Source organism: Notamacropus eugenii, chromosome 4, assembly GCF_028372415.1.
Source record: "Notamacropus eugenii isolate mMacEug1 chromosome 4, mMacEug1.pri_v2, whole genome shotgun sequence".
Classification (NCBI taxonomy): Eukaryota; Metazoa; Chordata; class Mammalia; order Diprotodontia; family Macropodidae; genus Notamacropus; species Notamacropus eugenii.
This window is the reverse complement of record NC_092875.1, coordinates 341,107,129-341,121,577: the sequence shown is the minus strand read 5'-3', so window position 1 is coordinate 341,121,577 and position 14,449 is coordinate 341,107,129. Positions and strand designations below refer to the sequence as shown.

Below are 14,449 nucleotides of genomic sequence, written 5' to 3'. Positions count from 1 at the left end.
ATAGACCTTAAAGAACCACACATAAGTGAGCTCTGAGATCTAATTTCTGTATTTAAATCTCACTTTCTGACAAAAATAGACCAATATCATGTATTGCTATAGACTCTTATACCTCTGGGATATAGAAAATATGGAAGGTACATTAATTCATTTTTGGCTTTTGATTTTCAAACTCTAACATTTTAAGCAAAACTGTCAACAAATACTAACAAACCAAATATGGAGTTAATTTCCAAATAAAAATTTGAGTGTATATTTTTATTAAAATGTATAATTTCTTTGAACAAAATAAGGACAGCAACAACACATTTGCTTAGTTATCTTCATCTAAATTTTTCTGTATGCTTCACTTTATTGCCAAACTGTATTTCAAGATTTGGATACCATCTGCTGTAAATATTGAATATGCCTGATTTCCCATCGCTCTGTCAACACTGAATTTTATCATTTATTTATTTTTTCATTTGGATGACTATAAGTAGTATCTGAAGAATATACTGATTTGTATTAATCTGATTAGAGAATTTGAACAACCTTTCCTGTCATTATTAATGATTTGTATTTCTTTCTTCAGAAATTCCCCATTCCTGTCCTTTGATTCCTCTCTGTGTACTGTGTATTATTCTAATAGGCAGGCAACATTTCCTTATAAATTACTGATGTCAGACCATCTGTCTTAACTGCAAATAGTTTTTCCCATAGGTTGTTAAATTCAGAAGAGTATTGTGAAAAGTGTAGTGAGGCAGCTGTGGTGTTTTGGAAAGAGAAATGAATTGGTAATCAATAGTTAAAGATTCCTTCCCTAGCTGGGATGATACTATTTGTTGTCATTTGTCCTTCATTCTTGATAAGGACCATGACATGAGAAAGGTGATGTCATGACTTGGCATGTGAATTGGATTTAAGTGATGCAGGGCTCTGCAAAGGCACCAGTCTCACTCTCTCCTTTAGAGACATCTGGCATCAGTGGCAAGATATCTCAGGACAACTGGAGATGGCCCCCGGAATGATACTAATTTGACATTAATGACGTCATCTACCTGCTTTTTTGTTCAATAAATGTGTGAGGATGAAAAATCATATCCCTTAAGCTCATTGAAATCATTTGCAGTTACAATCTGAGCGGTAAACAATTCCACAGGGATGAGAAGGGCTTAATTGTTCCATGTAGTTTGAAGATTATGACGATTTTGTAAATCAGCACCTATTTAGTTTTTTGTTTTTTTTTTTTACAAATTAATGTTGTTTCCAGGCAATTGTGAGCACCAGTTTCATTTGTGATAATGATCTAGAATTCATGTACAGTTAATTGGCTAAATTTTCCAGAATGGACATTTGTCATCTGTCAGTCTGTGAAAGATAGAGAACTCTAATGGTCATCACAGCTCATATGGATCTATGATTTCTTAACTTTAGGAATTCTCTGCAGTGAGATAGATAGCAAACCAGCCATCCCTGCCCATCTGCCCATGACTTTGCCCATGATCTAACAAGTTAGCTACAAGGTCATCCTAGTTCTAGAGGCTTACTTTACTTTCTTCTAGCATCTGAAGGGTGCTAGTGGAGCACTCTGTCTGACCACCTGTCTGTCATAACTACACCTTCTTCTGCCATTTTATTTATTTTTCTACTAAAAGTTTATTATTAATATTATCTTTGTGGGAAAGTAGATTCCAGTTTTCAACCTGAGATTTTGAGAACACATCTTCTCAGTAGCCTGTGTGGTAGAGATTGGGGCAAAAAGGGAGCAGATAAGGTTGATCTCCCTGCATACCAGTAACTTGTTTGTTCTTTAAAGTGGTCTGAAAGTTTATACTCTAGGTTATTACCACCCAGATGTTGTGAATTAAGGAATGACGAGCAATTGCCTCTAAGGGGTCAAGGACTATGGCCAATTATTACAGTCACCTGTTTATATATTTGAGACCCTTGTAAACCAAATGTTTGTAAGCTAGAGACATGCCTATATTTAGGATAATGCATGTGTTCCATCTGTGGTGAGTTGAAGAAACAGCAATGTTTCTGTCCTCTCTTCTTTTTGATCTGTTGAGGCTTGCTTCTTGCCCTGCCCTCCCCCCCTCCCCCTTTTGAAAGGCTGCAGATAATAAGAACTAAACAGCTATTTGTTCTATTTGGTAGGAAATGTAAAAGGGATGTTTGACTTTGTTTTTAGGTAGCTATACTTAAGAGAGTTTTCTTCGCTTGCTCTGCTGGTCCCCTTGAGTCTGCATGTTTTCTGTTGTACATTTAGAAGGAACCACAATGTTTCAGAAAGCTGAAGGAGTCACAGTTGCATAGCAACAGAAGCACCATTTAAGCCAAAACGGAGCCCAAGCTTTTTTAGAACTGACTTACTGAAAAAATCCAGACCATCTTTGTGGTCCTGTGAAAACTGCTAAGGCCCCTTCCCCCCCGTAACAGAACATGTATTGGTTCCCTCAGCTTTTGTGTTTGGAAATTATTAACCCACTTTATAAATCCATGTTTAGGTTCTAGTCATCAGAAAGACAGAATGGCACCATTTTTCATACTGAATTTGCTTAGATTTAGGAATTCCCTTTTCCAAATATTTGTATTCTCAGCCATTTTCTTAGATATGTGCACACTGACACCACAGATGAATGAAATCTCAAATAAATATTGGGTTAATTGCTGCATGGATCAGTTTTTCAGAGTACTTATATCTGGTTCCCTAATGGACCTTCCTCTTTGTCTTATTGTTTCCTAGACAACTTTAAACGCCTGTTGTTTTTATTTTATTATTTGTCATCAGCATGTTAGATAGATTTTATTGATACTGTAGAAGGCAAAGGGACCATTCTGTTCATCCAGCTTACCAAGAGGAACCCTTAAGCCTCCTTACAGATGCACAGAAAAACTGGAGAACCATCAGGAACATTTTCAGACACACATTAAATTATGAAATATAAAATTTAGGAGGTCAAATCCAGTTTGATTTAATAAAATGTACATTTTCTGTAAAAACAAAAAACTGCTAAGGCCCAGTGGAGCTCAAGAACTCTGTGATAAGCATCATTTTAGATGCAGAAGAAGTTCTACTGAAAGTCTTTGTTTTGGTGGAAGGAGTTCTTGGTGGTTCCTTTCACAGTCCCTTTGTACTTTACAAAGTCCTATCATTATTGCCTCAGAGTTTGCTTTTTAAATTTGGCTTGACGATAGGAAATCAGAGCTCTGGCTCAGTCCACTGATGTTGGTTAAAGTTTCTGCTGAGCTCAGACTAGTCACTTTAGCTGGATTTGGGAATATATTGGTCAGTCCTGGGGCTGGGCTGATAATAGGCACTACATAAGTATTACACTTTCTGGAATTTCTGTTAGCTATAGCTATAAGGAACTCTGGGAAAATCAATTTCAAAATGGACCTGATTTAATTTCTTTTTCTCAAGGAAAGTTGTTGAGTCTTCACAACCCCATTTGGGGTTTTCTGGGAGTGGTTTGATGATTTCTTCTCCAGTTCATTTTATAGATGAGATAACTGAAGCAAACGTAGTCAAGTGATGTGTCCAGGGTCACACAGCTAGTTAGTGTCTGAGGCCAAATTTGAACCCAGGGAGAAAAGTCTTTCTGCTTCCAGGCCTAGCACTATATGCTCTATGGCACCATCTAGTAAACTGTCAAGGAGATACCTTTCCCTTTAGTGTTTTAAAAGAACTAGGAAAAACCTAGTCTGGATTTTCCTTTACTTAGGTGTTTGGGTCCCAGCTTTTATCAAAGAAGAGTATTCTGCTGAGTTGGAGTAGTGTGTATTAGATTGACAATTAGGAAACTTCATTTTGAATCCTTGCACTATGACTTGTCACCTTGGGCAAGTATCTTGGTCTCTCTTAGTATTTCAATTTCCTTTTCTGTAAAATGGAATTAATAATAAATAATTACCTTTTTGACAGGGTTATTGCAAGGGCCAGATGAGATAATATATACAGTGTTTTGTGACTGTACATTGTTGTATACATGCACATTATTGTTATTTCTGTTGTGAAATGAGTTAATTGTATTCATGTGCAGTATCAGCATGATGAGTGGTTTCTTTCTGTCTTAAAAGATGGCTATGACAGTACATACCAACACATGTATGTATAGTAAAAGTAAGGAACATTGGCCTAGTTCTGTAGTATATTTTGAATTGTTATGTTTTTTTTCTTTTAAACTTCTGAAGAGAAATATTAAAAATACTGTTTCTAAATCTGATTTTAAGAGTAATAGTGGTATGTATTTGTCTCAATTCCTTTCGTACAGAAGGAGTCCAGGGTTATTCGTATATTTAATCGAAGACATAAAAGATCACTTTATCTTACATGGGACCTGCAGCCCAAACCATAGTAGTCATTAAATAGTCCCCAGTAACCCTTCGCCTCACTAGGTTAAAGCACAAAGAGAAGCGTATAAATTATCCAGGAGTTGAGGTATCACCCTTTCTCTTGTTATTTATTAAGTCTGCTTCTGTCGTGTCTTTTTAAGTAGACTATCTATCACAAGGGGTGTAAAAAGAATCCCAGAGTGACCTTGTGTCCCCTTTCTATAAAGAGGCTGTCTGCTTCTACAGAGAAAATTAGGCTGCTTAATGATCCACCTTGACCCCTTTACACAGAGTGGCCATGCAATTACAATTACGAATCAGTGATAAATATTTGTTTTTGAATGTAACTCCATAATGGGAGTTTTCTCATTCTATCACTGATTTCTTCATCAGTTCCTACTATCTTTACCCTCTAAAATCCAGGCTGCAGATTTTATAGTGCTAAACTTCTTAAGTCACCCTGCAACTTGATCTCAAATCCTCTTAGACTGCTATTGTCACTGTCCCTAAATCCTTTCCACCAGCCCACTGTTATCATAGTACTGCAATCTGAGCCTCTGTCATAGCCCTACAACTTTGTCTTCTGTCCCAATGTACCCTGAGAGTGTCATGGCTACAGAAGCCCTGAACAAAGAAAAGGAATTCTTGCCAATGCATTGCCAAGGTATGGTCAGAACTGTATTCACTGCAATGTCAGTGGTAGAAATGCATGGTGGAGAGAAAAGCCTTGTTGCCTATAGAATCATTTACAGGAAAGGTTGACATTAGAGTCTATCAGAGAGCATCAAGGCATGGGATTGGACCAAGGACAGTCTTCATTCCGACATCTGCTTTCTAGGTTATAAATGAGTAGTAATAGACTCTGAACTTCCTCTCCCAACCTATATATGCACTAGCAGATTGGATCTTCAGGGTTCAGGGACTATAATTCCCCCCAGGAGGGACTGTGGGTTCTTTTCATGCTATTGTTTTGCCCTTCCATTCCCAGAGCCAGTTAATATCCTTTTCGTTAGCACAGATACCAGGGAATTAGTATCCCACTGGCATTTTAAACTCCTCAATATCATCGATAACCAATTAACATTCAGTATCAAAGAATATTACCTTTAAGATATCACAAGAATAAAGGAACAAAAATATCCTTCCCTAAATGTCCTACTAACCTGTAGTTTGATCAAGTTCACTTTTAGGTGTGACAGGGCTTTTAGATGTGCTGTGGATGATGCCCTTGCCTGTAGGATATGGTGTCTTACTTGCTGGCTAAATTATGTGCTCTGCTGGATTAAGCATGTCACTCACTCCTCAGGATTAGTTTCTTTCTGACCTTGCTGCTGGACCTCTAGGGGCACTATCAACTTTTGAGACCTCACAAAACCCTGTTAAAAAAGGAAATAAGGCAAAAAAGGGTGCAGTCATCTTCCAGACACAGCATTGCATAGGTCATAGCCCTTTGGACATAGTTCCAGATTGCTCTGCAGAACTTTTGGATCAGTTCACAGTTCTACCAATTGTAGATTGGTGCATTGGTGTGCCAATTTTTTTTTCCATATCCCCTCTAGCATTTATCATTTTCCTTTTCTGTCATATTTGTCAATCTGATAGGTGTGATGCGATACCACAGAGTTATTTTAATTTGCATTTTTCTAATCAATAGTGATTTAGAGCATTTTTTTCTATTGACTGCAGATAGCTTTGATTTCTTCATCTGAGAATAGCTATTAAAGTGACAAAGACTGATATCAGCATATTCTTTGCGCATTCTTCTATTGAAATTTCTCTCTTTAAAGGACATATTTATTTTTACCTTTTGTTTACATTCTCTAGGCTGGAAAGAAGACATCTGGGACATCTCCTATAATATCATGGTGATTTCAATTTAAAATAATTTTCATTTTTATTTTTTTTATGAACAGAATAAATATCGACAATTATGGGCAGTTCATATAAATCTTCCCAGGTTTCTCCAAATCTATGCTTTTACCAATTTTTAATGATACAATTATATTCTATTATGTTTCTTTATCATAGCTTGTTCAGCTATTTCCCAAAGCTAAGAACAGAATCACTTTGTTTTCAGGTTTTTATGACATCCTCTGACATCTTTTCCCATCCTTTGCCATTGTTGTTATAGAAGCAGATGGGGTCTTCATAGTTCTGTGAGGGCATATTTCATTGGTGATAAACTTTTCTGTTCTTGGACAGACCTGTCATTGGAAAGCAAACAGTCTGTTGCCAGGGCTATTCTATACATATACAAAGTATATACACAGGAATACAAAGTAATTTCAAAAGGGAATGGGTGTTAACAACAAGGAAGAGAGGGGATTAGGAAAAACTCTGTATAGGACATGATACCTCAGTTGTACTTTGAAGAAAGCCAGAGATTGATTCTGTGACATCCAGGAGAGGAGGGAGTACATTTCAGACAAGCAGGAAAACCTCGGCAAAATCATGGAAGAAAAGGCATCCCTGGGTAATGGCTAGTATTCCAGGTGGATTAGAATGGAGAATATGTGAAAGAGAGTGTGTAAATATGACTTTAAATGTCAGTGGGAGTCAGATTGTGGAGGGGCTTAAATTTCAGACTAGAGTCTTTGTATTTTATCCTTTGTTATTTATAAGGAGCCATTGTGGATTTTTGAGTAGAGGAGTGACCTGCTCAGACCTTTCCTTTAGGAAGATCAGTTTGGAGCTGTGTGAAAGATGAATTGGAGAGGAGAGAGATTGGAAGTAGAAAGATCAATAAGGAGACTGTTTCAGTAAGGATGAGAAGCTAGGCCAAAGTCTAGATGAGTGGAAAGATGGGGACATATAGGAAAGATGTCATGAAGACATAATTGACAACACTTGACAACTGATTGGATGTGGGGTTTGAGGAGAGTAATAAATCAAAGTTGACTTGAAGGTTGTGAACTCTTAGTCAGTAATTTTTATTGAATCATTCCTTTCTCTAATATTTTTTAAATCATGAATCTCTATCAAACATTTATTTAGTATGTAATGGATTCTAGTATTATGTTACTGTGATCCCTTTCCTTTTATGTTTTATTTAATGCCAGATAGACTTTTAAAGATTATTTTGTCACGCATTTTGAAATCTTGCCAGAACAATTGCTACTTCCTCAGTCCCCCCAGTCTATAGTTTCTCTTGATAGTCCATCCATTTCCCTTACAAATTTTATCGTGTATTGTGTTCTATCTTATTTTTATAGGTTTTGTAATACATTTATAACATAACTGGGAAAGAATTCACCTTTTTATTAAATGAGTTTCACCTAAACATTTGTGAGGGATATTCCTACAGTTGTTCAGTTACTCCTTATTTCCTATTAAATTTTGAGTTTTCCTTTTGTAGGTTTTTTGTGTTACTGTAAAATGTCTGAAATTTTGTATTATTATAAATGTTATTTCTCAACAGTTTTTTCTAATTTTTGTTGAGATATAATTAAATGCAGATTGTTTTGTGAGTTTACATTATACTTCATTATTTGATGAAGTAATTTATTACCTTAATTTTTTATATTTTTTGGATTTTCTGGATCTGTGATCTTTTCTTCTGCAGATGGAGATATTTTAATCTCTAAGCTGCCAAAGCTTATTCATTTCACTTATTTCTCTCATTATTTATTATTGCAGCCAATATTTCCAAAACCACAGTAAATAGAATTCATGTATGTCATTGAATAACTGTCTTATGTTTGTTTTGAGTGTAAGTGCCTTTAATTTTATATTGCTAACTTTTGTTTTCAAACAGATTTCTTAATCTTGTTAAGGCCAAAGGCTTTTATTCTTATACTTTGCATCTCTTGTGTGTGTCCACTTTTCTTCTGTGTCACTGCTACCACCCTGGTCCAGACCCTCATCGCTTCAAGGTTGGGCTGTTTGAATTGTCTGCTGGGTAGTTTCTCTGGCAGGGCTTTCCCTTTTCCAGGCCATTCAGCTCTCAAATTAATCTTTCCTACAGCACAGGTCTGACCATGTGACCTGTCCATCTCTCTACCTCCTCCATTCAATAAACTCTAGTGACTCCTTGTTGCCTTCAGTATCAAGTGCAGTCAGTACTGTTATAATTTGACATGTATATTGCCAACCACACTATGCACAATTATGGACTAAAAAGCAGAGATCTTGTGGGGAAGATGAGGTGATGGATATAACACTCAAACATTTTGTCAATGATACATTAAAAAAAGACAGAAACCTATCTAAAAATAGTAGCACAGTTTTATATGTGTTACCAACCGTCTTATGTCCACAGGTCTTACTACACCAGAAGTTAGACAATAAATACGGCACTACACCTTGACAAAGACCTGGAGTTTATGTGTGCAAGTGGATGTCAGAAAGGTTACAGCTTCTGAGTTACTATGAAGTGCTGTTTTCTCCATTCAAGGTGTTTCTTGAGAAAAAAATCACACAGAAGCAAATCCAAAATTTGAGTTAGCTCAGAATATTTACTAATATATATATTGTGTTGGAACAAATTCATATTTTCAAAATGCATTTTATAGCAGAATGGACTGTGTAAAATCCCATTTGGCTGTTAAACACCTTCATAACTTGGTTCTTTCCTGCCTTTCCAGCCTTCTTCTACCTTACCTCCTCTATGTACTCTGTAATTTAGTGATAGTGGTCACTGCTGTTCTTCGTACAAGGCTCTCCTACCTGATGATGTTCACCTTTTCATTGGCACTTCTCTTCTCAGATCTGTCTCCTGCCTTCCCTGACTTGCTTTACTTCCCAGTTAAAATCCTACCTTCTTGAAGAAGTCTCCTGATCCTTTTTAATCTTTGTGTCTCCTCTCTCAGACTCTCCCTAGTTTATTCTATTTATGTCATCATTGTATATGTTTGCTGGATGTTTTCTCTCCTATTAGATTATAAGCTCTTAGAGAACAGGATTCTTCCTTCCTTCCTTCCTTCCTTCCTTCCTTCCTTCCTTCCTTCCTTCCTTCCTTCCTTCCTTCCTTCCTTCCTACCTTCCTACCTTCCTTCCTTCCTTTCATTTTCTTTCTATTTTCAGTGCTTGGCACCGTGCCTGGCACATAGTGGTTGCTTCATAAATATTTGTTGGCTTGATTTGACTTTAAAGATGATTTTTTTTAACAAAAATGGGTGATATAGGTTATTAAATACCTTTTACTTATCTATGAGTATAATCATATAATTTAAAATATACTTTTATGATTTTTTTATATTTTTAATATTAAGCTATTTTTGCATTCTATGTATAAATTTTATTTAACCATGGTATATTTTTTGTTATTATATTCTTTTAAATAATATTTTAATTATTCAAAATATTCATTAGTGATATTGATCCATGCTTTTTTTTAGTCTTATTTTTCCAGCTTTTGGTTAGAAAATCACACTTGCCTCAACTTTTTTCTGTATATAGAAAGTCTGTTGAATAGTAGAGGGATTACTTACACTTTGAAGATTTGTAAGAATTCATTTCTGAATACATCTAGGTCTGGTAGCTTTTTCTGGGATGACTATAATTATTTTAATGACATTTCTGACTTTTTTTTGAGAGTGGTGTTTTTATGTTATTTTTTTCTTTTGATTCCAAGCCCTTTCCTCCAAAGAACATGAATCTTAAAGGATTATAGATATAAAGCTAAAAGGAACTTCAAAGATCATCTAATCTAATCCCTTCATTTTACAGATGAGAAAACTGAGACCCAGGGAGGTTGAACGATTTACCTAATGTAACACAAGTATTAAGTAGGCATCAAAGTGTGGCTTTGAACCAAGGCCCTTTCCAGAATTAAAGATTGAACAACCAGTTGAAAGATGCTGCCTCTGCTGTCTGAGGTCACATGGGTGTTAAGTGACAGGATCAAGATTAGAACCCATATCCTCAGCTCCAGATCATGTGTGTGTTCTTTCTTTCTTTCTTTTTTTTTTTTTGCAAGGCTATTGGGGTTAAGTGACTTTCCCAGGGTCACATAGCTAGTAAGTATCAAGTGTCTGAAGCAGGATTTGAACTCAGGTCCTCCTGATTCCAAGGTCAGTGCCACCTAGCTGCCCCTCAAGTGTTCTTTCTCTTGTAGCACATTGCCTATCTCGTAAACAGTTTCCTGAAGTGCTAAGGTCGGATTATTTAGTAGTCAGTAATTCCTAAAATGGCACTTCTGGAACAATTTACAGTTAGAATGGTTAATAAATTGGGTTCATTGTTTTTTGGTGGTGGAGGATGCTATGAATCAGCGGTCTGGAGCCACAGTGAACTGCATCAGCCAGGAAATGACTGAACAAATGATGGTATAAGAGCATCATGGAATAGAATCGTATCCTAAAAATTGATGAAAGCAAAGATTTAGAGAAATCTGGGAAGATTTACATGAATTAACGCAGAGTGAAATGAACAGTGCTGGTAGGACAATTTACATAATAACTCAAATAATATAAAATTAAACAATTTCGATTGCTTAAGAACTTTGATCAATGCAATGATTTATCATGACTTCAGAAGATTGATAATTACGTTAGAGTTGAGGCTTGTAGTGACTGGCTTTCTATCACTGAATCCTTCCCATCACCACCATTAGGGTCATTTAATCCTTGATTGTTGGATTAGCTACATCAACTTTGCCCCAAGGCAAGGAAGACTAAAAGATCCATTATTTTATAACTTGGTGGCTCATGATTGCCTAGCTTGTTGCTGGTTTTTCTTTGCCTTTGTATCTAGTTCCAGTAACTTAGTCCCTTGCTTTGTTCTTTGTGACCAAGTTATTTCTTTCTATTCCAGTTCTAATAACTGGTCTTTATTTTAGTCTCTGCCCTTGTGTCCTTGTGTGCTATTCCAACTTGTATGAGGCTAGATTCCCATTTTGCTGTCCCTAGTATTCTTGAGTATCATTGCCAGATCTTCTGACATAGGCTTCCTACCTAAGCTTTTCATAATTTCCTGAAGCCAGACTTCTCTGACATGGTGCTTCCCACGGATGTTGGAACATCCATCTATTCAGATATCCAGAGTTACATTATGCTGCCTACGTGTTGTCTAACATTCAGTTTATTATTGCATATTGCCATGATCACTTCCTCAACAAAAATGCAGTAAGTAATTCAGCACACATTTATTAAATACAGCACGAACTGTGGTAGGTGCTGACAGAAATGAAAGTCTCCGCTCTCAACAAGCCTACATTCTACTTAGTGTCCAGGGCATATAACATATAGATACAAAATACAAAATATTTTCAGGTAAGAGAAAGTATTAGCAAATGGGTGGAGAGATTCAGGAACACTAACTACGTCTGTCTTGTTCTTTTTTGACCAAGTCGTCTTAATTTTCATTGCTTTTAGAAATAGTTGTTGTTTCCATAATTACGGGAAAACTGAATAATATGGTATGCAGAGTACAAAGAGACTACTTAAAAACAGGCTCCCTTAATCAAGCTCTATTCAGAATGGTAGTGAAAAATAGAATCAGAAACTGTAACTTAAACTCCTTTTTTCATTATTCTAAAATGTTCTTTGTTTAATAATGCAAGTGGGGATATGGCACTTTTGTTTTGTGTATATTTTGATGGTCTATACCAACTCATTTGGTGCTTATAACTTACTACCTTTTTTACCAGATACATCAGCTTTCCCAATTAGATCATAAATTTCTTGAGGATGTGGACTGTTTTATATCTCATTGTGTCTTTCATAGCACCTACTACAAAGTGGCAAAGTAGAAATTTTATTAGTCAGAAGATAAATCCCTAGATTTGAGTTCTGAATTATCTATTTAGTTGCTCAGCTTTAAATAAGATGCTTACTAATTACATTGAATCTTTATGCATGAAGTAAAAAGTGCTTTTATCGAATGCCTGTTGCTTTAGATCAAGTGTTTTGGAGATTCAGATCAGCTTGGTATTAAAAGCCCTTACAAACTTCTTTTTCTCATAAGCATTAACTTGATTTCAAGAGAATGCTAATGGCTTGCTTACATTTTCTTTTTGTGTGTGAAAAAACAAATCCATCATTTGTCCTTCTAAGTTCCATATGAGATAGTGTTTGTAGAGTACTTTGCAAAAACCTTAATTATTATGTAATGTCCAATATTATTATGCTAAGACATTTTTTATTTAACATGTTGTAGTAGTAGAGGTTTTGGTTTTAATCCAAGTATATGTACCAGAATATAAATTTGAAAATATTTAAATGGAACAAAATGAAATTTTTAAAAAGACAAAGTTGTTGAGGTTTTTTTCTTCTTCCCCATAGCAGATTGTATCAATCCATAAGTCTCCTGTGTTGTTTTCTTTTCTAGCTTGATGACTGCACACTGCAGCTCTCTCACAATGGCACGTATTTGGATTTGGAATCAACTTTAGCTGAGCAAAGAGATGAACTGGAAGGCTTCCAGGAGGATGCTGGGTAAGCATGGTTCTTGGTAGATTTGATAAAATATCAAGTTATCAGGGAATGTGGATTACATTTATGAAAATGGATTTTAAATTTAATGCATTGAAATGGTAAAAAGAACCCTCAGAGGCCCTAGTTTTATTTGTTTCATCACTCACAATTACTGAAGAGAAGAATGTTTATAATATTTATAAAAGATGAGCAACCCCCATGGCTTAGTTGGGGGTGGTTTTGGGATTAGTTTTTCTTTCTGGTGCATTGCAAGGAGTTGTGGTTTGTTGAGGTAATTAAATGTGAGCTATTCTGGAAAGTTTTTTGATTTCAATTATAGTTTCAACAAATATGTAGAATTTTTCATTTTCATTTTCAAGAAACAGATTTTTACCAATACATTACCCAGTGTTTTACGTTGAAATTATGTTCTTACTGATTTGTATCTTTTAGTACTACTTATTATAGTATTAGAGTAATAATGATAATGCTGTTAATTAGTGCTATTATTTAATATAGTAATATTAATAATAGCTAACATTTACGTAGTGCTTACTGTATTTGCTAGTTGCTATGGTAAGTGCCTTAATTATTATTTCATTTGATCCTTGTGGCCTCCCAGGGAGGTAGGTGCTGTTATTCTCATTTTACAGATGAGATAACTGAGTTTAAGTAACTTGCAGAGGATAATACAACTAGGAAGAATCTGAAGCTAGATTTGAACTCAGGTCTTTTGACTCTCTATTTACTTTCTGGCCCTCGATTTACTGGACCTTTTAGTTCATTCAGAAACGTTTGTGTAGGTTTTTTTTAAATGAAAAACTATCCTAATAGTTTTGTATTTCAGCACAGGGGCCATAAATTATACATATAGCCTCTTTTTTTTGAAGGAACCATCCCAGTTCTCCTGAAGTGGATGTGCCAGGAGTGACTGAAATATTGCTCCAAACTTAGGATGTTGTTGGTTGTCCAGTGGGCCTCCCCTGTAGCTTTGCTAAGCTATCATTTGGGAGCCCCCTGGGGATCTCATGTTTGGGTTTGTTCTGCTGAGAACCTTTCCTGCCTGGGATTGTGAGTCTTTATGCTTCTTCTTGGGCCCATGTCCTCGGCACTGATTTAATCCAATCCGTTCCACTAAACATTTATTAAGCATCTACTAAGTGCCAGTTACTATGCTAAGTGCTGAGGACACAATAATAAAGACAGTCTCTGTCCTCAAGGAGCTTACAGTCTAATAGAGGGAGACACCCAAAAGGAGGCAGGAAGTGAGGGAAGTGGGGAGGAGAACTGTGGTATAACCATGAGGGGGCATCTTGTTCCATGGAGTTGAGACAAGGTGGAAAAAGAGATGCAGGGTAGAGTGAGTCAAAAAGTCCAGCTTCTGAAGGCATTGGCAGGAGATTGGTATTGTACCTTCCAATGAGAGAGAAGAAGCAGTTGAGGGAGGTGGTGTCAGTCAAGGCTTGAATTACCAGCACAGTGATGATATTAGAAGTGATTTAACAGCACCATGAAAATCTTCAAGAGCTACTTAAATGTATTAAAAAAAAAATCAACTATCCAAGTATCTAATAGTTTTCCAAGAAAGCCGTAAAGGTAAAAATATATAGACTGTGCTGCCAATATTATAGCATAAAATTCACTTTTCTGGCAGATAGGATAAAATATGTAGGAAACAGATGACATTATAATGAAAGAAAATGAGAAGAGAGACTCAATCGGCCAAATCTGTTGTAACTAGCCCTTTTGGGGGAGGGGTCTCTGATGATTCCCTGATA

The 14,449-nt window shown here is 36.0% G+C and overlaps 1 protein-coding gene across 1 annotated transcript in view; it reads left to right on the top strand.

Moving 5' to 3' along the window:
* Positions 1–14,449, top strand: part of FHOD3 (formin homology 2 domain containing 3) — a 707,140-nt gene that overhangs the window by 92,693 nt on the left and 599,998 nt on the right. The window contains 1 exon segment of the mRNA XM_072599353.1: positions 12,586–12,692. Coding sequence (XP_072455454.1) covers positions 12,586–12,692 — 107 coding nt within the window.